General features: G+C 44.1%; 1 protein-coding gene across 3 annotated transcripts in view; it reads right to left on the bottom strand.

The window, feature by feature from the left end:
- Positions 1–21,320: 21,320 nt before the first annotated feature.
- Positions 21,321–25,630, bottom strand: part of LOC139274021 (junctophilin-1-like) — a 188,090-nt gene continuing 183,780 nt past the window's right edge. Inside the window, exons 5-6 of one of the 3 annotated variants that reach the window (XM_070891076.1) lie at positions 23,251–23,346; positions 21,321–23,084 (exon numbers count right to left, since the gene is read on the bottom strand). In XM_070891076.1, the coding sequence (XP_070747177.1) occupies positions 23,266–23,346 (81 nt within the window). In that variant the 3' untranslated portion in view covers positions 21,321–23,084; positions 23,251–23,265. The remainder of the gene's footprint in view (positions 23,085–23,250; positions 23,347–25,630) is intronic. The other 2 variants (XM_070891083.1, XM_070891090.1) reach the window with 2 other exon arrangements.

The raw sequence follows: 25,630 nt of genomic DNA, 5'->3' as shown, positions 1-25,630 counted from the left end.
TTATTTGCGAATAAAATTAGGTTTAGGGTTTGAATTAAGTTTTAAGTTTGGTTTAGAGAGTTAGGGTGACTTTGTTTCACAGAGCAACCATATAACATTCAAAGTGGAAGAGTGTCTTTTGAGGAGGGAGATTCTGTCATGTCACCTCCTTTGCATAAACGAACATTGTACTCCATCATCAAAAATGTGCTTTATTACAGATGTTACCAGCAGGTCTCATCATTAAATTTAGATTTTCTCATTCGATAGTCATTTTCACTAAAAGTCGTACACTCCACTGGATTATCATGAGTATCAATATAAATAGCTGTCTAACTGGTAAACAATCATTTCATTTTTATTAAAAGCTAAGCATTAATGTTTACATATTAATTTTAACCAAATAAAGAGAATTCATTGATTTGAGAACATTTTACCTTGGACCAGACTTTTCAGAGCTCTTGAAATGTCAAATAATTTATTCCTGGAATTTTGGCGGGGATCTAAGTAGATCCTAGTAGAGCCTCCGCAGAAATTGCGTAAAATGGCTAAAATTTGGTTATTGACACCATTTCTCCAGGATTTCCATCGATCTTTTTCTGAAGTTCGAAAAAATTCTTATTTATCAATAAGTAAGCTTTGCAACCAAAATAAAATGTGCATATTTAAAGTTATGATTTGTCAGTCATTGAATGAGGACACCACTTATCAATACTGGAATATTAAACAACAAGCTAATTAAATATGAGATTAATATTTGTCTGCAGTGAATAATTAAATTACTGTCCATCTTAGTCAAAACATGGGGTCTATAGATACTTCAGCTGCCAAATTTTTGCCTACTCACTTAACCTCTGTATTTCCCTTTGCCTGTAGGAGCTCATACACTTTTCCAAGTATTACATCATTTTAGTGTGATTCACTGTAACATATTCAGACCTGATTGTCAGAGTATAAATATGGGATTAAAAGACTGTAACTGTTGATAGTTGAAAGATCAGGAACAGACATGTCGACCTATTTTTGTGTCTGCTGTAATTTGACAGTCCTGTCTGCTCTCTCAGGAGAACGTAAAAGATCCCCAACACTATTTTGAATAAGAACAGGGTGTCCTGGCTAATATTTACCCCTCAAACAACATCACGAAAAATAAACAGACTATCTGGTCATTATCACATTGCTGTTTGTGAGAGCTTGCAATGCGCAAATTTTTTGCTGTTTTTCCTACATTACAACAGTGACTACATTTCAAAAAGTACATCATTGATGGAAAGCACTTTGGGATGTCCTGTGGTCGGGAAAGGCATTATATAAATACAAGTCTTCCTTTTTTATACCCTATAGTTTGCATTTTTCATATTGTGGGAGTTCCAGGATTTTGACCTAGCGATGATGAAGGAATGAAGATATATTTACAAGTTAGGACAGTGTGTGACTTAGAAGGGAAACTGGTAGGTGATGGTGTTCTCATGCGCCTGCTTCCCTTGTCCTTCTAGGTAGTAGAGGTCGTGGGTTTGGGAGGTGCTGCTGAAAAAGCCTTGGCGAGTTGCTGTAGTGCATCTTATAGAGCACAAGATTAAAGATCACGGTGTTGGGGGTAATATGTTAGCATGGATAGAGGATTGGCTAACTAACAGAAAACAGAGAGTCGGGATAAATGGGTCATTTTCAGGTTGGCAAACTGTAACTAGTGGGGTGTCACAGGGATCAATGCTGGGCCTCAACTATTTACAATCTATATTAATGACTTGGATGAAGGGACCGAGTATAATGTAGCCAGATTTGCTGATGATACAAAGATAGGTGGGAAAGCAAATTGTGAAGAGGACAGAAAGAATCTGCAAAGGGATAGAGATAGGTTAAGTGAGTCGGCAAAAATTTGGCAGATGAAGTATAATGTGGGAAAATGTGAGGTTATCCACTTTTGTAGGCAGATTAAAAAAGCAAAATATTATTTAAATGGAGAGAAACTACTAAATGCTGCAGTACAGTGGGATCTGGGGGTCCTCATACATGCAACACAAAAAGTTAGTATGCAGGCACAGCAAATAATTAGGAAGGCAAGTGGAATGTTGGCCTTTATTGCAAGGAGGATGGAGTATAAAAGTAGGAAGTCCTGCTACAACTGTACAGGGCATTGGGTGAGGCCACACCTGGAGAACTGCCTCCTTTGGCCTCCTTATTTAGGGAGTGATATACTTGCATTGAAGGCAGTTCAGAGAAGGTTCATGAGGTTGATTCTTGAGAAGAAGGGGTTATCATATGAAGAAAAGTTGAGCAGGTTGGGCCTATACTCATTGGAGTTTAGAAGAATGTGAGGTGATGATATTGAATCATATAAGATTCTGAGGGGGCTTGACAGGATACATGCGGAGAGGATGTTTCCCTCGTGGGGAATCTAGACCTAGAGGGCATAGTTTCAGAATAAGGGGTCACCCATTTAAAATGGAGATGCGGAGGAATTTCTTCTCTCAGAGGGTCATGAATCTTTGGAATTCTCTACCCCAGAGAGCTGTGGAGGCTGAGTCATTGGATATATTTAAGGTGGGGATAGACAGATTTTTGAACTACAGGGGAGTCAAGAGTTAAGGGGAGCGCACAGAAAAATGGAATTGAGGCCAAGATCAGATCAGTCATGATCTTATTGAATGGTGGAGCAGGCTCGAGGGGTCAAATGGTCTATTCCTGCTCATATTTCTTACTTCTTATGTTCTTTCTTAGATGGTACACACTGCAGCCACGGTGCACCTGTGGTGGAGGGAATGAATGTTTAAGGTGGTGGATGCGGTGCCAATCAAGCGGGCTGCATTGACCTGGATGGTATTGAGCTTCTTGAGTGTTTTTGATGCTGCACTCATCCAGGCAAATGGAGAGTATTCCATCACACACTTGACTTAAACCTTATGGGTATAAGTGGAAAAGCTTTGGGGAGTCAGGAAGTGAGTCACTTGCCGCAGAATACCTAGCCTCTAACCTGCACTTGCAGCCACAGTATTTATGTGGCTGGTTCAATTACATTTCTGGTCAGTGGTGACCTCCATGACGTTGATGGTGGGGCATTTGGTGATGGTAATGCCATTGATTGTCATGGAGCGGTGGTTAGGCTCTCTCTTGTTGGAGATAGTCATTGCCTGGGAATTGTGTCGCGCAAATGTTACTTGCCATTTATCAGCCTAAGCCTGAAAGTTGTCCAGGTTTTGCTGCATGCGGGTATGGACTGCTTCATTATCTGCGGAGTTGTGAATGGAACTGAACACTGTGCAATCATCAGCGAACATCCCCACTTCTGACCTTATGATGGAGGGAAGATCATTGATGAAGCAGCTGAAGATGGTTGGGCCTAGGACATTGCCCTGAGGAACTCCTGCAGCGATGTCCTGGGACTGAGATGATTGACCTCCAAATACCACAAAGCATCTTCCTTTGTGCTAGGTATGACTCCAGCTAATGGAGAGTTTCCCCTGATTCCCATTGACTTCAATTTTACTGGGGCTCCTTGACGCCACACTGGGTCAAATGCTGCCTTGATGTCAAGGGCAGTCACTCTCATCTCACCTCTGGAATTCAGCTCTTTTGTCCATGTTTGGACCAAGGCTGTTATGAGATCTGGAGCCTAGTGATCCTGGAGGAACCTGAACTGAACATCGGTGAGCAGGTTATTGATGAGTGTAATGTATTTGCTTCATGGGTTCTTGCTTAAGAATTCATAGTAACACATTGCTATTAAGAAATAGTCGGTTTATGAACAAAGGTTTAACAATCACACTGCACATTACCAGTTCACCCACTAGGCTCACAGCTGTACACCTCATTGTGGATGATCTAGACCCAACTGACTGGGGTTTTATTGAGTCTTCTGAACATCACGTGACTGGCAAAGCCACTCACAATGCAACAGCTCTACAACTATTTTAAGTTGTAATCAGTAATCAAGTGCCCCCTGATTAAAGGGGGGGGGGGCATACACTCCAAAAACGTATCAAGTGCCCCCCTTTTTTTTGTTTTGTATTTTTTTTGAGGGCATTATGAACACAAATTATACAAGTGCCCCCTGGCTAAAAGGCAGAGGGGGTGGGGGGGGGGGGGGGAACGACACTAAAACCGGCAAATTAAACAAATTAAACTTTAAACATATAAAATCAAATTAAAATTTGGTTGCCGGGGGTGATGATGCACTCCAGTCCCTCCGGCGCCCACCTTTCGCGGAAGTCCGTGAGAGTACCGGTGGACACCGCGTGCTCCATCTCCAAGGACGCCCTGGCGCGGATATACGCGTGGAAGAGAGGCAGGCAGTCCGCCTGAACGACCCCCTCGACCGCCCGCTGCCTGGGCCGGCTGATGGCCCCCTTGGCCATGCCCAGGAGCAGTCCTACGAGGAGGCTTTCCGGCAACAGCTCTACAACTCTTTTGATTGGAGACAAAATTAAACAATTAAATCAAGTGCCCTCTGATCTGGGGGACACTCCAAATAGTTTACAAGTGCCTTTTTGTTTTTGTTTTTTTTGGCATTAAATCCATACATTGTACAAGTGCCCCCTATAAAAGGGTAGGGGGTCACTAAAACCAGCAATTAAAACAAATTAAACTTTAAAACATATAAAATCAAATTAAAATTTGGTTGCCGGGGGTGACAATGCACTCCAGTCCCTCCGGTGCCCACCTCTCGCGGAAGGCCGCGAGCGTACCGGTGGACACCGCGTGCTCCATCTCCAGGGACACCCTGGACCGGATGTAAGAGCGGAAGAGAGGCAGGCAGTCAGGCTGAACGACCCCCTCGACCGCCCGCTGCCTGGACCGGCTGATGGCTCCCTTGGCCGTGCCCAGGAGCAGTCCTACGAGGAGGCTTTCCGGCAACAGCTCTACAACTCTTTTGATTGGAGAACAAAATTAAACAGTTAAATCAAGTGCCCCCCGATCTGGGGGACACTCCAGACACTTATAACTGCTCTCTTTTTTCCTTTTTTTTGGTTTTATTTTTGTATTTTTTTTTGTTTTGTTTTGTTTTTTTTGGGCACTAAAATCAAAAATTTTTTTTTTCCAAGTGCCCCCTATAAAAGGGGAGGGGGACACTAAAAACACCGGCAATTAAAACAAATTCAACTTTAAAACATAAAATCAAATTTAAATTTGGTTGCCGGGGTTGATAATGCACTCCAGTCCCTCCGGCGCCCACCTCTCACGGAAGGCCGCGAGCGTACCGGTGGACACCGCGTGCTCCATCTCCAAGGACACCCTGGCTCGGATGTAAGCGCGGAAGAGAGGCAGGCAGTCAGGCTGAACGACCCCCTCGACCGCCCGCTGCCTGGACCGGCTGATGGCACCCTTGGCCGTGCCCAGGAGCAGTCCTACGAGGAGGCTTTCCGGCAACAGCTCTACAAACCTGTGAACATACTCACAGGTGCATACATTACAGTGAGTAAATGCCATTTGATAGCACTGTCGATGGCACCTTCCTTCACTTTGTTGATGATTGAGAGTAGACTGATGGGGCGGTAATTGGCCAGATTACATTTATCCTGCTTTTTGTGGACACAGCTAGAGTACTGTGTACATTTCTGGTCACCACATTACAGGAAAGATGTGATTGTACTAAAGGGGGTACAGAGGAGATTTCCGTGATTGTTGCAGGACTGGAGAATTTTAGCTATGAGGAATGATTGGATAGGCTGGGGTTGTTTTCTTTGGAACAGACAAGGCTGAGAGGAGACTTGATTGAGGTGTATTAAATTATGAGGGGCCAAGATAGAGTGGATAGGAAGAACCTATTTTCCTTTGCAGAGAGGTGAATAATCTGCTCACAATGACATGCAAGCCATGATCCTGCCCAACAGATCCACGATAGACCGAATTGACGAACGGACCGGGGTCAAGCAAGCTGTGTCATCGCACCAACGCTTTTCTCGATCTTCCTTGCTGCAATGCTCCATCTCACCCTCAGTAAACTCCCCGCTGGAGTGGAGCTAATCTACAGAACAAACGGGAAACTGTTCAACCTCCACCGCCTCCAGGCCAGATCCAAGGTTGTCCCATCCTCTGTCATTGAATTACAGTACACAGGCGAGGCTTGCGTCTGCGCACACTCGGAGACCGAACTCCAAGCCATTGTTAACACCTTCACCGAGGCGTACGAGAGCATGGGCCTTACACTAAACATCCATAAGACAAAGGTCCTCTACGAACCTGCCTCTGCCACACAGTACTGCCCCCCAATTATCAAAATCCATGTCGAGGCCTTGGATAATGTGGACCATTTTCTATGCCTTGGGAGCCTACTCTCAACAAGGACAGACGTCGATAATGAAGAACAACACCGCCTTCAGTGTGCCAGCGCAGCTTTTGGTCGCCTGAGGAAGAGAGTGTTTGAAAACCAGGACCTCTAACCCAGCACCAAGCTCCTGGTCTACAGAGCAGTAGTGATACCCGCCCTCCTATACACTTCAGAGTCATGGACTATGTACAGCTGGCACCTCAAAGCACTGGAGAAGTACCACCAATGCTGCCTCCGCAAGATCTTGCAAATCCATTGGCAGAATAGGCACACCAACGTCAGTGTTCTCGCTCAGGCCAATATCCCCAGCATCGAAGCATTGACCACGCTTGATCAGCTCCAATGGCCGACACTAGACTCCTAAAACAAGCACTGTACTCAGAGCTCTGATACAGCAAGAGAGCCCCAGGTGGGCAGAGGACATGCTTCAAGGACACCCTCAAAGCCTCCTTGAAAAAGCGCAACAACCCCATCGACACCTGGGAATCCCTGGCCCAAGACCGCTCAAAGTGGAGGAGAAGCATCCGGGAATGCGGCGAAGACATCGAGTCTCTTCGCCGGGAGCAAGAGAAGGCCAAGCGCAAACAGCGCAAGGAGCGCATGACAACCCAAGGCGGGGGAGGGAGGAGGAGGAGGAGGAGGGGGGGAGGGAGGCGGAGGGGGGAGGGAGGAGGAGGAGAGAGGGGGAGAGGGAGGGGGAGGAGGAGGAGGAGGAGGGGGGAGAGGGAGGGGGAGGAGGAGGAGGGAGAGGGAGAGGGAGGAGGGGGGGAGGAGGAGGAGGAGGGAGGAGGAGGGGGAGGGAGAGGGAGGAGGGGGGAGGAGGAGGAGGAGGGAGGAGGAGGGGGAGGAGGGGGGAGGAGGAGCAATAACAACAATAATCAGGGGCATAGATTTAAAGTGATTGGTAGAAGGATTAGAGGGGATTTGAGAGGAACTTTTTTTCACCCAGACCGTGGAAGGGTGGTAGAGGCAGAAATGCTTATCACATTTAATATGTACTTGGATATGCACTTGAAGTGCCGTAACCTACGAGAGCTGGAAAGTGGGATTAGGCTGGACAGCTGCTTTTTGGCCGGCACAGATATGTTGGGCCGAATGGCTTCCTTCTGTGCCGTAAGTTTCTATGATTCTATATATGCTACCTTCTAAATTACGTGGAGTGTCAGTATCTGAGCTGGTGGCTGCAAGTGTGAAATTGAATGACAGTGCTGTGTCTTCAGCATCAATGGCTTCTTCCTCTTGCAATGCTTGGCCATGTTGCAGTTCTTGGCTATCTGAAAGGAGAAAGGCACAAGAGTAGGTTAGTGGTGAGGGGATGGGGGTGGAGGGGGGAAGAGTAAGAGGTGCATGCTTGCACCATCTGCAGCTTGTAAATCAGAAGAGATTGAGGGATGAGGGGGAAGTGGGATGTGAGAAGGAGGATTAGTTCTGAGGATAATGTTACCTTTCATTGTTTCAGCCCCGCTGCTGGCCACAGGCTCAGTGGTGGCCATTCCAATAATCTCCTGCACCATTTCCTCCATGGAGGTAAGGTCATGCAGGCAAGCCTTTCTCCATCTTCTGCTGCCTCCGATTATGAGCCACCTTGTCCTGCAAGAGAAAGGGGACTGTGTCAGTGAATGTGGTACAATGTGTTTGGGTGATGTGCCTGTCATGTTGATTAGCTGGGAGTGTGTGCAAGCTATGAGAACTGGGTGTGAGGCTTGTAGCAGTGCTAAATGTGTGAGGGTGAGGTGAAGCTATGACTGTGAGGTATGAGTCGTGATTGCGAGAGATTGTTTTAGGTGAGTGGAGGGGGGCGGGGCTGGTGAAGTGAGCAGTGTCTCAGCAAAGTGGTACAGTTGTAACAATATGGCATTTGAGGATTAATTCACTGACCTTGACCACTCGTGTGAGGTCATTAAACTTCTCGTGGCACTGCATCCAGGTCCTCGGGGCTACACTGCTGGCATTAACCATGATGGTGATCTGCTCCCATTGTCTTTTCAGAGTTTGCCTGGAGGGCCTCCTGGTCCCCTGTGAATACAGGATCTCTTTCCTCCTGTTGACCACCTGCACCAAGGCCTCCAGTGAACCTTGGCCAGAGAATCTTGGAGCCCACTCTCTGCCCTGTTGTGCCATTACTCTGTGTTGTTCCTGCTCAGACTCTGTTCCCTACCCAGTTGAATCACCTGCTGCAGCTAGAAGGCACCTCCCCTTTAAGAGTTGTAAGCTTCCATTACGTAGTGCGGACTAGTTTTAAGTGGTGCTGGTCTCGCAGAAACTTGGGTTTACTGCTAAGGTGGCAGCCACTCAGCAGCGCGTTCAGCACTGGGTTCCACGCCACAGTCATTCTAATTAGTAGGCAGCACGAAGTTTGGATGCTGCCTGAATTACTTTGAACTGGCGTGGGTTGATCACGCATCGTGATCCCTGCGTCTGTTTTTGAAGGCAGTCAAATTTTTAGCCCCTTGTTTTTTTATAGAGCTGTTGCATGTAAGTCTGAGTGAAGAAACATTTCCAGGTGATGGCTGGAGATGCAAGGGGCCCCATATCGTCCCCTGGGCATTGGTGGTAAGTAATTCAAGCACTTTAACACAGTATAAGGAGAGAAGACAGCACTCTTTGTACTGTGCATCCTTGAAATGTATGGTTGACTCCTTTGACCTTGCCAGACTTGGTTGGCCATTAAATTCTTTCAGGCACTGAGTTGTCAAGCATGAGATCATGGAGTTGGCAGTGACTGCCCTGACCACAGCTGCCATGCTCCTGTTGTTTGGGCGCAGTGCTGCTCCGAGCTAAGCAAGACATCCCTTCACTATCTAACTTTGTTCAAGCACTTCCACATATTCTTAAGAAAACCTGCAGCAGATCTCATGGACATTTTCACAATCCAAAATTACAATTTAAGAGAACATTCTCAGGTGATCCCCACTTTAAGTTGCTGTAGGCCTTTACATTCTGCAAAAAGGCACAAGTTCCCAACCCCAGTGAATGGTGAGCATGCAGTTAGAGGCATTATTAATGTTGGGATTTGTCATGATTATTAAAATTAAGCTGACTCCAGAAACTGTGGTGAAGTCGGCCCACTTGCTGTTGGATTGGCAAATGGCATCCTGCTATACTTCCATTCGAGTATTTGCTTGAGAAGGTCTAGGCTTCATTGTCAAAGCTCACACGTGGAAGACAGTTAGTCAGGGCAGGTTCTGCAAGGACACTGAAACCATTCCCCATCAAACAGAAGTTACATCTTTAGGAAAGATGGGAAAGCATACAAATACTTTTCTCTTTGTCGAGCTTCTTGTGGCAAGTAAACATTGAAGAGAACCTACAGTCATGGACTAGTAGGCTATTACACATTTACAGATATAACAAATAGACCAAGTAAATCAATTAGTGGGTGTTATCACCACACTGTTTGCCATCTCTGATTCACTCTTAACTATTCAATTGCCAAAATTCATGCACCCTCCCTATTTTACACAAGTGTTAATCACATCTCTCATCATCATAGGCAGTCCCTCAAAATGAAGATGACCTGCTTCCATGCCGAAAAGGGATGAGTTCACAGGTGTTTCAATGAAGAACCTAATATTCCGGATCCTGAACTACATCTTGAAGGGTGGAAGATGCCTGTGTGTGGATTTTTTTAATGTGTGGTGGTCATTGCATCCTAGCTACCACATGGGCTTGACAGAGCTAGGTCTTGATCCAGTGGCAAGGATTAACCAAGACAACTGGAGACTAGCTTTGCGGCACCAGCTCTCTACCATGCCCCAACACATCTATCCCAATCTGCACTATTTTTAAAATATTAATTCTCGAATGTGGCTGACAAGGCCAGTATTTATTATCCATCCTTACTTGTTCTTGAGAAAGTGATAGTGTGCTTCGTTCTTTAACCTCTGCATTCCATGTGGTGAAGGTACTTTCACAATACTGTTATGAAGGGAGTTCCAGGATTTTTATCTAGCAACGATGAAGGAACAGTGATATGTGTCCAGAATAGTATGTAATTTCTAGAGGAACTTGGAGGTGGTGATGTTCCTATCCACCTTTGTCCTTCTCGGTGGTAGAGGTCGCAGGTTTGGGAGGTGCTGGCGAAGAAGTCTTGGTGAGTTACTGCAATGCATCTTGTAGATGGTACACACTGTAGCCACGGTGCGCTGGTGGTGGAGGAAGTGCATGTTTGTAATGGTAGATGGGGTGCCAATCAAGTGGACTGCTTTGTTCCGAATGGTGCCAAGTTTCCTGAGTGTTGTTGCAACTGCACTCATCCAGACAAGTGGAGAGTATTCCATAGCATTTCTGACTTGTGCCTTGTAGGTGGCGGAGAGACTTTGAGGAGTCAGGAGGTGAGCCACTCGCAACAGAATATGCATCCTCTGATCTGCTCCAGTACTCACAGCATCAATGGTGACCCCCCAAGATGTTGATGTGGGGAATTTGGTGATGGTAACGTCTTTGAATATCAAGGAGAGGTTGTTAGACTCTCACTTGTTGGAGATGGTCACCAACTGGCACTAGTGTGGTGCAAATGCTGCTTGTCACTTATCAGCCCAAGCTGGACGTTGTCCAGATCTTGCTGCATGTGGCATGGACTACTTTATAATGTGAGGAATTGCGAATGGAGCTGAATACTGTGCAATCATCAGCGAACAGCCTCACTTCTGATCTTATAATGCAGGGAAGGTCATTGATGAAACAGCTGAAGATGGTTGAGCCTAGGATATTGCCCTGAAGAACTCCTGAGATGATTGACCTCCAACGACCATAAGTATCTTCCTTTGTGTTAGCTATGACTCCACCCATCAGACAGTTTTCCCCTGGTTCCCATTGACTTCAGTTTTACCAGGGCTCCTTGACGTCACACTTGATCAAATGCTACCTGAGCAGAGTCAGCATGATTTTATGAAAGGGAAATCATGTTTGACAAATTAGCTAGAGTTCTTTGAGGATGTAACGAGCAGGGTGGATAAGGGGGAGCCAGTGGATGTGGTGTATTTGGATTTGCAGAAGGCATTTGATAAGGTGCCACATAAAAGGTTACTGCACAAGATAAAAGTTCACGGGGTTGGGGGTAATATATTAGCATGGATAAAGGATTGGCTAACTAACAGAAAACAGAGAGCCGACATAAATGGGTCATTTTCCAGTTGGCAAACAGTAACTAGTGGGGTGCCGCAGGGATCGGTGCTGGGGTCTCAACTATTTACAATCTATAGTAATGACTTGGATGAAGGGACCGAGTGTAATGCAACCAAGTTTGCTGATGATACAAAGATAGGTGGGAAAGCAAATTGTGAGGAGGACACAAAAAATCTGCAAAGGGATATAGACAGGCTATAGAATGGACAAAAATTTAGCGGTTGGAGTATAATGTGGAAAAATGTGAGGTTATCCACCTTGGCAGACATAATAGAAAAGCAAATTATGATTTAAATGGAGAAAAATTGCAAAGTGCTGCAGTACAGAGGGATCTGGGGGTCCTTGTGCATGAAACACAAAAGTTAGTATGCAGGTACAGCAAGTAATCAGGAAGGCAAATTGAATGTTGGCCTTTATTGCAGGAGGATAGTGTATTGGTGAGGCCATGCCTAGAGTACTGCGTACAGTTTTGGTCTCTGTATTTAAGGAAGGATATACTTACACTGGAGGATGTTCAGAGAAGGTTCACTAGCTTGATTCCGGAGATGAGGGGGTTGACTTATGAAGATAGGTTGAGTAGGTTAGGTCTATACTCATTGGAATTCAGAAGAATGAGAGGTGAACTTATCGAAACATATAAGAGGGGACTTGACAAGGTGGATGCAGAGAGGATATTTCTACTCATAGGGGAAACTAAAATTAGGGGACATAGTCTCAGAATAAGGGGCTGCCCATTTAAAACTGAGATGAGGAGGAATTTCTTCTCCTAGAGAGTTGTAAATCTGTGGAATTCTTTGCCCTAGAGAGCTATGGTGGCTGAGTTATTGAATATATTTAAGGCGGAGATAGACAGATTTTTGTGCGATAAGAGAATAAAGGGTTATGGGGAGCGGGCAGGGAAGTGGAGCTGAGTTCATGATCAGATCAGCCATGATCTTATTAAATGGTGGAGCAGGCTCAAGGGGTCAAATGTCCTACTCCTCCTCCTATTTCTTATGTTCTTATGTCAAGTGCAGTCACACTCACCTCACCTCTGGAATTCAGCTCATGTCCATGTTTGGACCAAGGCTGTAATGAGGTCTGGAGCTGACTGATTCTGGTGGAATCCAAACTGAGCATCAGTGAATAAGGTGAGTAAGTGGCACTTGATAGCACTGTTGACAACTCCTTCCATCACTTTGTTGATGTTTGGGAGTAGGCTGATTGGGCTCTACCAGGCAGGTTTAGATTTGTCTTGTTTTTTGTGGACAGGACATACCTGGGCAACTTTGCGCGTTGCTCACTGCGAGGAAAACACAGCTTAAAAAGTATATCAGAGGCATCTGTCCAGCTGTTGGTAAGTTTTACATTTCATCAGCTGGGAAACAGCTGTCAGCAAGTACGTGCTGTTTGACATAAGTTATTATAAAATGGTATAAATCTTTCATGCTGGTGATTCAAAAAAACAATTTAGCCAAATATTGGAAGTGCATATCAAATTAACTTTAGCTACACTAAATTTTCCAATTTGCTACATAGTGTTCGGATTGGGAACTGTATATCACACTGAGCCCAGGACTAAGCTTTTACTCTTGTGTTAGAAAGTCAGTGTGATGCAAATCAATTTTTATCACCATAAAGAATGCAGCACTAAAAATGCTGTAGCAAGGCATGCAGAGAGACCATGGATCAATCCAGATGAGAGGCATGCATATTATTGAGCAAAACTTGGCGCTAAGTCTAAAGTTATGTTTGTGGTGTCAACTGGTGCAGGAGTGCTCCTTTGAGCTCCACAAGAATAATATTGGATGCCGTTGCCATCCCAGGCTCTTCCACTCCAGGATTGCGCCCCACTCCCCTGGACCTATCTTTCCGCCGACCGTTGTATGTGCTCGATACAGCACTGGCCTAAAGACAGCGCGCAGCAGCGGGATGTCGTTTGGGGCTGCAGTTCCCCAGCAATGTGTTAGTGATGTCGGGGCCTCCTGCTGGAGGGATTGGGTAGGTGGCCGGTGCTTTCTGGAAGTCGACTGCCGGAAAGTTAAAATCTACCCCAAATTGGGGTAATCATCGACCATTCCTAATACTTAACCTTAAGTTACTTTTTCATTCAAACATCTAGATGTTGACTCAAAACACTGCAGAGTTTTTGAATATTAAAGGGGATTATTTGAAATGCATTATACAATCCTGGAATTTTTTTTGTTGAAAATGGACTTTCCCCATTTCACTAAACTCAAGACAAACATAACCATTCTAAAGCCACGCCAATCCATTCCTGGAACTCGACATGACTCACTGCTGTCGGCCTCGATTAACACACATAACTCCTGCAACAGGGTGTAACTGGTAAGAGACTTATTGATTGGATTAATGAATACACTTTTATCATTGCTGACATCTGCACAAGGACTCTGAGGCGGTTTACTCACATATAACTATTAATAATAAGAAACTAATACCAGTAATCCGAGTCACAACACTGTTTGCTTTATATCGTTTGGGGGCATAGATTTAAAGTAATTGCAGGGAGGTATAGAGGAGATATCTTTATCCAGAGGGTGGTGGGGGTCTGGAACTCACTGCCTGAAAGGGAGGTAGAGGCAGAAAGCCTCACCACATTTATAAAATACTTGGATGTGCACAAAGTGCTGTAACCTACAGGGCTATGGACCAAGAGCTGGAAAGTGGGATTAGGCTGGAAAGCTCTTGGTTGGCTGGCGTGGACATGATGGGCTGAAATGGCCTCCTTCCATGCTGTAAATTTCTATTCTATTCTATAATGTGCTGGACAATATCTGAATTAACACAAAGTTTACTGGAGACAATTGATGAGTTTAAAAAAAAAATGATATGACTAGGTTTTTAGATCAAATTTTTGGAATATGATTTCCACCACTTTATAGAATATTTTATTTCTAAACCATGAATGTCACATGAGGTAAAATCAGAAATTGGAATTGTACTAGAAAGCTGCAAGAAATATTGAAATAAAAACAGAAAATGCTGAAAAACACTCAGCCGATCAGGCAGCATCTGTGGAGAGACTGAGTTAATGGCCCCGATTTTAACTGACTGAAACTGGGTTGGGGGGGTCAATTTAAATAACGCGAGTCACTTACCCCCGCCAATCCCGCTTCCTTCCTGCCGTGTCCCTATATTAATTAACCTGCTCTTCTGAGCAGATGAAGGGACATCTGCAGGAAGGAAATGGAGTCCAGTTTTAAATTTGCAAATGTCATCAGGACCCAATCTGGAATTGCATCCAGAGACTTGTTTCCTCTTTTTTTTAAAAACAAATTTTCAGGGGGGGGCCAGGCAGTGAAAACCAGGCCGGGTGTGGTGGGGGGGTCCTAGTTAAGAAGGGACGAATTAATTATCTGTACCTTACCTACTCGGCGTTAATTTTAAAGCCACTCATTTTAGTGACGGATGAGGCACCTGCCTAACCCAGATGGGAGACTTGTCCACATGTGCAAGTAAGGGTCCTATGACATCAATAGGCCATTTTGGGCAGTCCGTGCTGGTGGGATGTAAATGAGGCTTGGGAGCTAAAATAATCCAGGTGTCAAACTAATGATGTTAGGGGGATGTGACACTTGCCCCGTCCAAAATCCACTCCTGGTTAAAAAACCCTCATTGGGCAGGTTTAACACTTGCTCCAACCCTGCCCACCTGAAACCCGCTCCCACCCTTTCGAGTCCAGTTGGATTTCCATTTTCACCTTGATTCATAGGAATTTTTGCTACATGCACTGATGCAACAGCCAGCACCTGCACCCCCAACATCTGCCACAGAGAAGTAGCATAACTCACTTTGGCAAATATTGTTGGTGGAGGTTCCTCGTCCCAATGATGGCTGTGCCATCCGATTCCTGATGGCATCACAAAGAGATGTGAATGCTGGTAGGTTCTCCTGAAGCAGCCCAATCACAGTAGGTTATGCTTTACATTGTATTGAATGAAAGAAGGAATGTCAGGGTACTCAGGAGCCACGTTGCTTGTTTACCCATGCTTGCCAAGATGCCCCCAACCATTTCTGTGGCACTAGTAAATCCATCTAGGAATAAATGTGGTAATTTGGCTTCTCAGAGTCTAGTTCAGGAAGATGCGACCATGATGCAAATAACTTGCTTGTGTGCAGGTGCACGTAGATCGTAATTTCCCCTAAGTGGCGGGCGATGCCGGTGGCAGGTCCCGGCCTCACTGATGCCTCCAGCCTGCTGTCTAAAATTATTTTCCCCTGATTGGGCTTGTTAAGCCTGCCCAGCGAGATTCCCGGCCTACTGAAGGAAGCGGGTCTGATGATGTCATTTGATGATGCGTCATCAGCCGGTTTCCTGTTAGGGACCATGTGCAAATTTATTTTGACAGTTGTGCTGTCAGTGTTCTACAACATTGAGGTACTGCAAACATTGACCATCACTGCACAGAGGTGCACAGCTGCACCCAGGCTATCCCAATGGGTGGAAGGGACCTCCCCAGGAGACCAATGCAGTCTGGTTGCACATTGCAGAGGAGGATACAAGCAGGGATATCGTTAGTAGGGCCAGGCTGCAGTGGTGCAAACCTTTAAATGATCTCCGTCGATCACGAAACATTACTACAAAGCCACACTCAACCTCATCCTGCTGTGTCACTCATCACATTCCCATCAGCCTGCCTTCCCTACCCTAATCCTGCACATCCACACATCACTTTACCTTGCACCTCCATCCATTCCTCTCCATCTACATTTTCACATTCCCATCTCACCAGCCTCCCCTCACACTCACCTTCATCCTAGTCCAATCATACTAACTAACACACAAGGGTAGGCACTTGGGTGGTTTATGCAAGGTTCATGTAAAGTTTCTGTTAATGTGGTGTCAAACATTGAAACCTTTCATTTCAAACTTTGCATTCTTGGACAGATCTGTATGCACCTTTGGAAGTGGCTTAGTGAGTTGTAGTGAATGGTGACACATAACGGTACCCCCTGCAATAGTGATGAGTGTGAAAGGAATGGCTTGGGCATTGTAGGGATGCTTGACAGTGTTGGTGTGGGGTGGTGCCAACCTGGCACATCATGTGGAAGCCAAGGGTGCACAGCATCAAGTGAAGTAAATCTGGCCGTGGTGAGGCCATCCTTGGCCTCCCGGCCAGCAATGTAGTGCTGAAGCCCTCTGTCCTGTGCAGCATCAGTTGATTGTGGAAAAGGTTGGTGTTATTACTGGTGCTGCTGGTGTTGAGGCTGATCATGGTGGGATTCCGATGACCAAGGTGAGATAGCTTCAAGGACACCAATGCTGATGTAATCGATGGCAGGTGAACTTGAGATGACAGAAGTGATCTGTCAATGGTGAGAGAGGTTGTTACAATGAGGTGACACGGGATAGTTTACTCCAAACACTGTCAACTTGCATAAAGCACAATCTGTCTTCCAAATGTAATAAGCACCAGCTTCTGAGCTTGGAAAGTGAACAGCTGTGAGATGGGAGCTTTTATAGCACATTTCCAGCTGTCAAGTAATGAGACGATTCCATGGTCATACAACTCCTGACCTACTCTACTTACCTGACGTTATCCCCGAGCAGCGTAGACCCTGTGGGCGACCTGGTAAACTCTGAAGGTGACCTTAAAATAGTTCTTGATGTCTGTTAATAAGGTCAGAATGACCTGAATTGCCTCCCCGACCACTGCGTGTTGGGTCTGCTCAGCGTTGACAGACCTGACATTTAGGAAAGGCGCGTGGTGGTGGGATCCTGACCCGCTGTCTTAGAAAAACATTTTCCCACCCGACCTATCTTGCCCGAGCCCCCACCCCCCCAACCCCCACCCCAAGAGTCAGCTGTGTGTGCATATGGTGAGGGAGCGAGAGGGAGTCTTTATTCCTTCCTCCATGGTCCAGCCAACTCTGGGAAATCTGTATGGAAAATAAAGGAGGAAAGACTTGCATTTATATAGTGCCTGTCACAACACCAGACGTCTCAAAGTGCTTTACAGCCAATGAAGTACTTTTGGAGTGTAGTCACTGTTATAATGTGGGAAACGCGACAGCCAACTTGCGCACAGCAATCTCCCACAAACAGCAATGTGATAATGACCAGATAATCTGTTTTTTTTAATGTTGATTGAGGGATAAATATTGGCCAGGACATGTGGGATAACTCCTCTGCTCTTCTTCGAAATAGTGCCATGGGATCCTTTACGTCCACCTGAGAAGGAGTTTCGGTTTATCGTCTCAGCACTGCACTGGAGTGTCAGCCTAGATTTATGCGCTCAAGTCCCTGGAGTGGGACTTGAACCCACAACCTGCTGACTCAGAAGGGACAAAACTGCATCTTACCATGTGTGATTTTGCATGGTACCAGTGTACTGCACCGCCTCAAATCTAAAGGACAGCATGAGAGGTCAGCCAGTTACCTTTTTAGGTTTAGTGGTGTCAGTCGCAACCACAAGTGGTCTGAGCAGCTTACTTTCTTAGTTAACACACACTACAAAAGCAAAATACTGCGAATACTGAAATAAAAACAGAAAATGCTGGAAATACTCAGTAGGTCAGGCAGCATCTGTGGAGAGAGAAACAAAGTTCACGTTTCAGGTCGATGCGATCTGAAATGTTAATTCTGTTTCTCTCTCCACAGATGCTGCCTACCCTACATCTACTTACAAGATAGCATAATCAGAAGTGTAACAATAGTATCCCTCTTGCAACCTGAACCAAATATTTGGATATGTTGCACAAGAACTACTTCTCTCTGTAGGTGAACCAAGCAATAAATCACTTGGTGAGACGGAGTTTGATACAATTGATTAAGGTGATTTATTTCACTACGAGTAAACATACAGAGCAACAGTAATTAGATTCACTTGGTTTTATCAGTACAACTTGTCTTTACGTAATCATCATAGACAGTCCCTCGGAATCGAGGAAGACTTGCTTCCACTCTTAACATGAGTCCTTAGGTGGTTGTACAGTCCAATACGAGAACCACAGTCTCTGTCACAGGTGGGACAGATAATCGTTGAGGACGGGGTGGGTGGGGCTGGTTTGCCGCACGCTCTTTCCGCTGCCTGCACTTGATTTCTGTATGCTTTTGGCGACGGGACTCGAGGAGCTCAGCGCCCTCCCGGATGCACTTTCTCCACTTAGGGCGGTCTTTGGCCAGGGACTCGCAGGTGTCAGTGGAGATGTTGCACTTTATCAGGGAGGCTTTGAGCGTGTCCTTGTAATGTTTCCGCTGCCCACCTTTGACTCGTTTGCCATGAAGGAGCTCCGAGTAGAGCGCTTGCTTTGGGAGTCACGTGTCTCTAGCATGTGGACTATGCAATAATACAATAGTGAACACACTAATGATTCATCACATCACTGGGTCATCTGGCTTATGAGAACATAAGAAGCAGGAGTAGGCCACCTGGCCCCTCGAGCCTGCCATTTAATAAGATTATGGCTGATCTGATCATGGACTCAGCTCCACTTTCCTGCCCGCTTCCCATGACCCTTTATTCCTTTATCGCTCAAAAATCTGTCTATCTCCGCCTTAAATATATTCAATGACCCAGCCGCTGCAGCTCTCTGGGGCAGAGAATGCCACAGATTTACAACCCTCAGAAAATAAATTCCTCCTCATTTCAGTTTTAAATTGGCGGCCCCTTATTCTGAGACTATATCCCCTAGTTTTTGTTTCCCTTATGAGTGGAAATATCCTCTCTGCATCCACCTTGTTGAGCCTCCGCATTTTCTTATATGTTTCGATAAGTTCACCTCTCATTCTTTTGAACTCCAATGTGTATAGGCCTAATTTACTCAACCTATCTTCATAAGTCAACCCCCTCATCTCCGGAATCAACCTAGTGAACCTTCTCTGAACAGCCTTCAATGCAACTATATCCTTCCTTAAATAAGGAGGCCAAAACTGTACACAGTACTCTAGGTGTGGCCTCACCAATACCCTGTTGTAGCAGGACTTCCCTGCTTTTGTACTCTTATCCCCCTTGCAATAAAGGCCAACATTCCATTTGCTTTCCTGATTACTTGCTGTACCTGCAAACTAACTTTTTGTGCCTCATGCACAAGGACCCCCAGGTCCCTCTGTCCTGCATGCAGTACTTTGCAATTTTTCTCCATTTAAATTATAATTTGCGTTTCTATTTTTTTCTTCCAAAGTGGATAACCTCACATTTTTCCACATTATACTCCATCTGCCAAATCTTTGCTCACTCTATAGCCTGTCTATATCACTTTGCAGATTTTTTGTGTCCTCCTCACAATTTGGTTTCCCACCCATCTTTATTTCATCAGCAAACTTGGCTATATTGCACAGAGTCCCTTCATCCAAGTCATTAATATAGATTGTAAATAGATGAGGACCCAGCAACAATCCCTATGGCACCCCACTAGTCACTGTTTGCCAACCAGAAAATGACCCATTTATGCCGACTCTCTGTTTTTTGTTAGTTAGCCAATCCTCTATCTATGCTAATATATTATCCCCAACCCCGTGAACTTTTATCTTGTGCAGTAACTTTTTATGTGGCACCTTATCGAATGCCTTGAATCCAAATACACCACATCCACTGGTTCCCCCTTATCCACCCTGCTCGTTACATCCTCAAAGAACTCCAGCAAATTTGACAAACATGATTTCCCTTTCATAAAAGCTTGAGTTAAACAAAATGATTGCTACTCTCTCTCGCACTCCAACCTGTTGCAGTTTTTACAACCCGGCTGCCTCACAGCATTCTGTTTCAAAAACCAAAATGACTGGATATGTCTGTGTTTCGGTATTTTATTCTCGCTCAGGTCACACCCAGAAAATAGATCAATGGCCTTTTGAAACAATGGGTATGTGGTATTTTTTAATTGCCAAGGCAATTAAAGGATTGCTTATTATTTAGTCAATGGAGAAACAATGTAAACGCTAGCTCATTTGCATCTTAACTACATATTGTCTCTGTGCCAATTTAAGAAAGAATTTGGGGTGGAAATTGGAAATGTCTCATATTCAGGTTCATAACTGATGGAGTACCTGCCCCACCAGATGGCTCAAAATTGGACCTTGGGCCTTATTTCAATAATTTAGGTATACTGCCACTGTCTATCATGCCTCCAGAGGCAGCTTGCCTATTTGAAACTGTTGAATTTTGTGTCTCTTGCCTCCCAGCAATGGTCCTTGGGTAAGTCTGGGCGAAGGTTGGGAGAAGCCAATTGGGAATGTTTTGCGGGCTGGCAGCGGTCCCGAGGAGTGCTGTGGAGCCGAGAGGAGCAAACCCACTTCTCCTGGCTCTGCATTAACTTAAAAGAAAACTACCTTTTTTGGTGGCGGCTGCTTGCTGGGCTACATCCATGTCCAGAAAACCTGAGCCGTGCAGGCCCGATGTCTGCTCCACTTAGGACAGCCCAATTTCTCGGAGGGAACAGAACACTGGCATCAGACCCCTCATTGACATATGAAAGGGACCCGACTCACCAGGAATGCCTGGAAAGTTGTCTGACCTCAAATTGGGGTCATAGGTATTTGAGGTACACTTGTGGTGTGGGAGACAGCACTGTGAAATTGGTGCTTTTGGTCCCCTTTCTGCACCTGAAAAATTTGTGAATGTATTATGCTTTGAAAACATTAAAAGTAACTCCTTTTCCAAATCCTTTTTGAGCAAAATTGGTCGTAAGATCCTGAAAATGTGACCGTGATCAAGGAGTGAATATGAGTAACATGTAGCTGGCATTCAGATAACTGGCACACACAGCATGACTGTAGGAACAAATAATAGTTTTATTCTCAAGCAATTACAGTCAAGAAAACTGTACAGAACAAATGAAGGATCATAAGTTTACAAAGAACAGAATTAAAGAATTCTGAGTTTCAAAACACCAGAAAAAGACATTCAAAGTGTTAGAATATATAACAATTTATTGACAACTGTCAAGTGTTGTCCACTTGGAGCATCGGTTGATAAATATAAAGCAGTGTATAGCATGTCATTTATTTTTAAAAAAGAAAAAAGGATCCATGCTAAAATAGAGCTGTGTACATTTAGAAAAATGCCAGTAGTTTCTGGCTCATGCTTCTTAAAAAAAGCTCATGATTTTAATATAAGAAAATCCTTTTTTTTAAAAATTAAATTACTAAAGTGAACTTCATTTCAAAAAACATTCCCAACAACTCTCGATTTTTGTGCCAGACAAAAAGGTTTTACATAAGCTTTTATTACATTAGCACTGACCCAAAGACATATTTGTGAGTTAAATTTCCACTTGAAGCATGGTCAGATTTGCTCCACATTGGCAACAATTTGTCTTTCATTCTCTTTTTCTGTCTTTGCAATTTTCTTCTTCATTTCACACTGGCCACACACACAGGATTCTGAAAACACCTCTGCAAAAAATACCATTTATTACTGATCTGAAATCAGCCTGATTTCAGATAATAAATTATGTAGCGTCTATACACTCCAAAAAGTACCACCTTCATGTTGTCAATTGAAATTGTGTACCGTTGACAACATTTTGCACTAACCATGCAAACTAGCATACAGTTTACATTTAAATTCAGTACTTGTGGAATATGAAATCTTTCTTCAACAGTTATATATAATTTTTAAAAAACTTATCCAGCCCTTGTGTTTTTGAGATTAAAATAAATCTAGTCTAAAATTAACCACATCAAATACCCAACCTTTTGAAATAAACATGCCAACACAATAACATGAAGGGTGATACAAGGTAATGGTACAGAAATCATCTTTGACCACATTAATTAGTGTCACTTAAAATAATTAAGACACAAAGATTCAACAAACATTCCAAAAAAATGTCCTTAGAGGCCAATATGTTTGAGGTAAACATTATCATTTCTGAAGACTTATAAAGGCATCAGCTTTGTTAACATTCAAAATACAATGCTCTACCTGAATGTATTCAACATAATAAAATTTACTTCACTTAAAAAAAAATTCTACATGCAAAAAAAAAACCCTCCTTAACTGGCAGTTCCTCAGTGTTGATAGATATGAAAATTTGGGTTACTGGTCACCAGCACTTCAGTAATCATATAAATTAAATGGAGGGTCCTAATTCGGTCACTGAAAGCAAAGGAAATGAACTCAGGTTGATCTAAATAAATGCTCTAAACATTAGACAAAAACAGTTTAATCTGTGACAGAAAATTTATAATTTTCATGCAAAAATGTGTGAACTTTTTCAAAATAATCTCCCAGAACACTGTACAAGATGTTAGGAGCAGCAGGTAATGGAATAAGACTGGTTGAGTGATGCTGCTAATGTATTTCTTCTACCGAGATAGGAGACCACTGGAAATTGCATCCACAGCACAGAATCCTCCAACCACATTCCTCTGGCAGCCGTTCCCTTCTCCCAACTAAACGTCAAGACAGTAAAAAAGTAAGGCAGCTGTTAGCGTCCATCAACAAAAGTGCAGTCTGTACATTTCCAGTTAAGTCACACTCCACTAGAGCAGATGGAGCAGCCATGCACTTCAATGGTTAGGCTGGTTCAGCAGATTTTTCCAAGAACATGGCCACTTGCTTCAGTTTTCAGAGGATCCAGAGCCACAAATCATCACCAGGGCACACATCAGCCCCTGACTTAATTTCCACGTCTCAGCTTTTCTGAGTCCCACACCAATTCCAAGCCTCTTTCCCTGTGTCTCAGCATGTCTGGTGTCAATAATAAGGCTGATGGCACAACTGTAGAGAACTGTGGGCTTACACCCTTAGTTTTCAGGACTTCACTGAAGGGTCAAAACAGTTAGATCATTAAATAACTATGTTGAATCACATTCAGGCACAGCTAAAGTTAGACAAGAAAAAATGAAGTTTAATGACAGTGATAAGAGGATAAAGTAGTTGCTGAAAATTTTATAGTACAATCTTTGACAAAGACAATTAAATTCTTACCTTGGCAGATTCTTGTCAAGTCAGGAAGTGGACAAAAAGAATAGCTAAACCAATATTCAACAGCATAACCAGGATGACCAAGATTGTATTTGGACTCTGTAATTTTAGTAAAGAAGCTTTCTTATTAATGTGATTGGTGCAAGTTATTTTAGCAGTACAATTTTAGTATATCTTAACATTTCCATTTTCCAAGTCAGCATGGATTTATGAAGGGGAAATCATGCTTGACAAATCTGGAATTTTTTGAGGATGTAACTAGTAGAGTGGACAAGGGAGAACCAGTGGATGTGGCGTATTTGGACTTTCAAAAGGCTTTTGACAAGAGATTGGTGTGCAAAATTGAAGCACATGGTATTGGGGGTAATGTGCTAACGTGGTTGGCAGTCAGGAAGCAGAGAGTCGGGATAAACGGGTCCTTTTCAGAATGGCAGGCAGTGACTAGTGGGGTGCTGCAGGGCTCAGTGCTGGGACCCCAGCTATTTACAATATACATTAATGATTTAGATGAAGGAATTGAGTGTAATATCTCCAAGTTTGCAGATGACACTAAGCTGGGTGGTGGTGTGAGCTGTGAGGAGGACACTAAGAGGCTGCAGGGTGACTTGGACAGGTTAGGTGAGTGGGCAAATGCATGGCAGATGCAGTATAATGTGGATAAATGTGAGGTTATCCACTTTGGGGGCAAAAACACGAAGGCAGATTATCTGAATGGTGGCAGATTAGGAAAAGGGGAGGTGCAATGAAATCTGGGTGTCATGGTACATCAGTCATTGAAAACTGGCATGCAGGTACAGCAGGCGGTGAAGAAGGCAAATAGTATGTTGGCCTTCATAGCTAGGGGATTTGAGTATAGGAGCATGGAGTTGTACAGGGCCTTGGTGAGGCCTCACCTGGAATATTGTGTTCAGTTTTAGTCTCCTAATCTGAGGAAGGACGTTCTTGCTATTGAGGGAGTGCAGCGAAGGTTCACCAGACTAATTCCCGGGATGGCAGGACTGACATATGAGGAGAGACTGGATCGTATGAGCCTGTATTCACTGGAGTTTAGAAGGATGAGAGGGGATCTCAGAAACATATAAAATTCTGATGGGACTGGACAGGTTAGATGCAGGAAGAATGTTCCCGATGTTGGTGAAGTCCAGAACCAGGTGACACAGTCTAAGGATAAGGGGTAAGCCATTTAGGACTGAGATGAGGAGAAACTTCTTCACTCAGAGTTATTAACCTGTTGGATTCCCCACCGCACAGAGTTGTCGATGCCAGTTCATTGGATATATTCAATAGGGAGTTAGATATGGCCCTTACGGCTAAAGGGATCAAGGGGTATGGAAAGAAAGCAGGAAAGGGGTACTGAGGTGAATGATCAGCCATGATATTAAATGGCGGTGCAGGATCGAAGGGTTGAATGGCCTACTCCTGCACCTATTTTCTATGTTTCTATGCTTCCAAAGGGCTTCTTTTCAAACTAGCTCTGTATTACACAATATTAATTAATAATTTCCAATTTCTTCAGGTCAAGTTGAGAACAACCCAGAAGGTGCTATCATTATATTTAATATAAATTTTACTGACTCTTTAATAATTATATCTGCGTATATAAGGACCTATTGATAAAATGGGATTCAACATCAGTCAAATGGTGCATTCTGACTAACACTGAAAATTAACTGGTTTGAATGAATGAAAACACATTTTAAAAAACAGCCCTCAACTAACAGGAAATAATGGCATATGAGGCAACCTGTAATTAAATGGGGCTTATAGCAAATCCTCACCCTCAAAGTAGAGGGACAAGGACCCTGCAAACAGGTTTTTATCTTTGCAGGGAGATGGAAAGAAGAGATGGCGCAAAAAGGTGTACACTACAGTATAAGGTGCAAGGACTGCAGCAGTTCAAGGAGTCCGCTCACCACCACCTTCTCAAGGACAATTAGGGATGGGCAATAAATGCTAGCCTTGCCAGTGACGCCCACATCCCATGAACGTTTAACAAAAACAAAGCAGTGGAAGGACTTATGCAGACTGAACTTCATTTAACATTCATGTAACGCCCCTATTTAAAAAAGGAGGCAGACAAAAAGCAGGAAACTATAGACCAGTTAGTCTAACATCTGTGGTTGGAAAAATGTTGGAGTCCATTATTAAAGAAGCAGGACATTTGGAAAAGCAAAATTCATTCAGGCAGAATCAGCATGGATTTATGAAGGGGAAGTCATGTTTGACAAATTTCTTTGAGGGTGTAACAAACAGGTTGGATAAAGGGGAACTTGTGTATGTGGTGTATGTGGATTTCCAGAAGGCATTTGACAAGGTTCCACATAAAAGGTTACTGCACAAGATAAAAGTTCACTGGGTTGGGGGTAAAATTAGCATGGATAGC

The sequence above is a fragment of the Pristiophorus japonicus genome, chromosome 1 (genome assembly GCF_044704955.1).
Source record: "Pristiophorus japonicus isolate sPriJap1 chromosome 1, sPriJap1.hap1, whole genome shotgun sequence".
Classification (NCBI taxonomy): domain Eukaryota; kingdom Metazoa; phylum Chordata; class Chondrichthyes; family Pristiophoridae; genus Pristiophorus; species Pristiophorus japonicus.
Note: the sequence above shows the minus strand (reverse complement) of the source record. Positions and strands in the feature narration are given on the sequence as shown.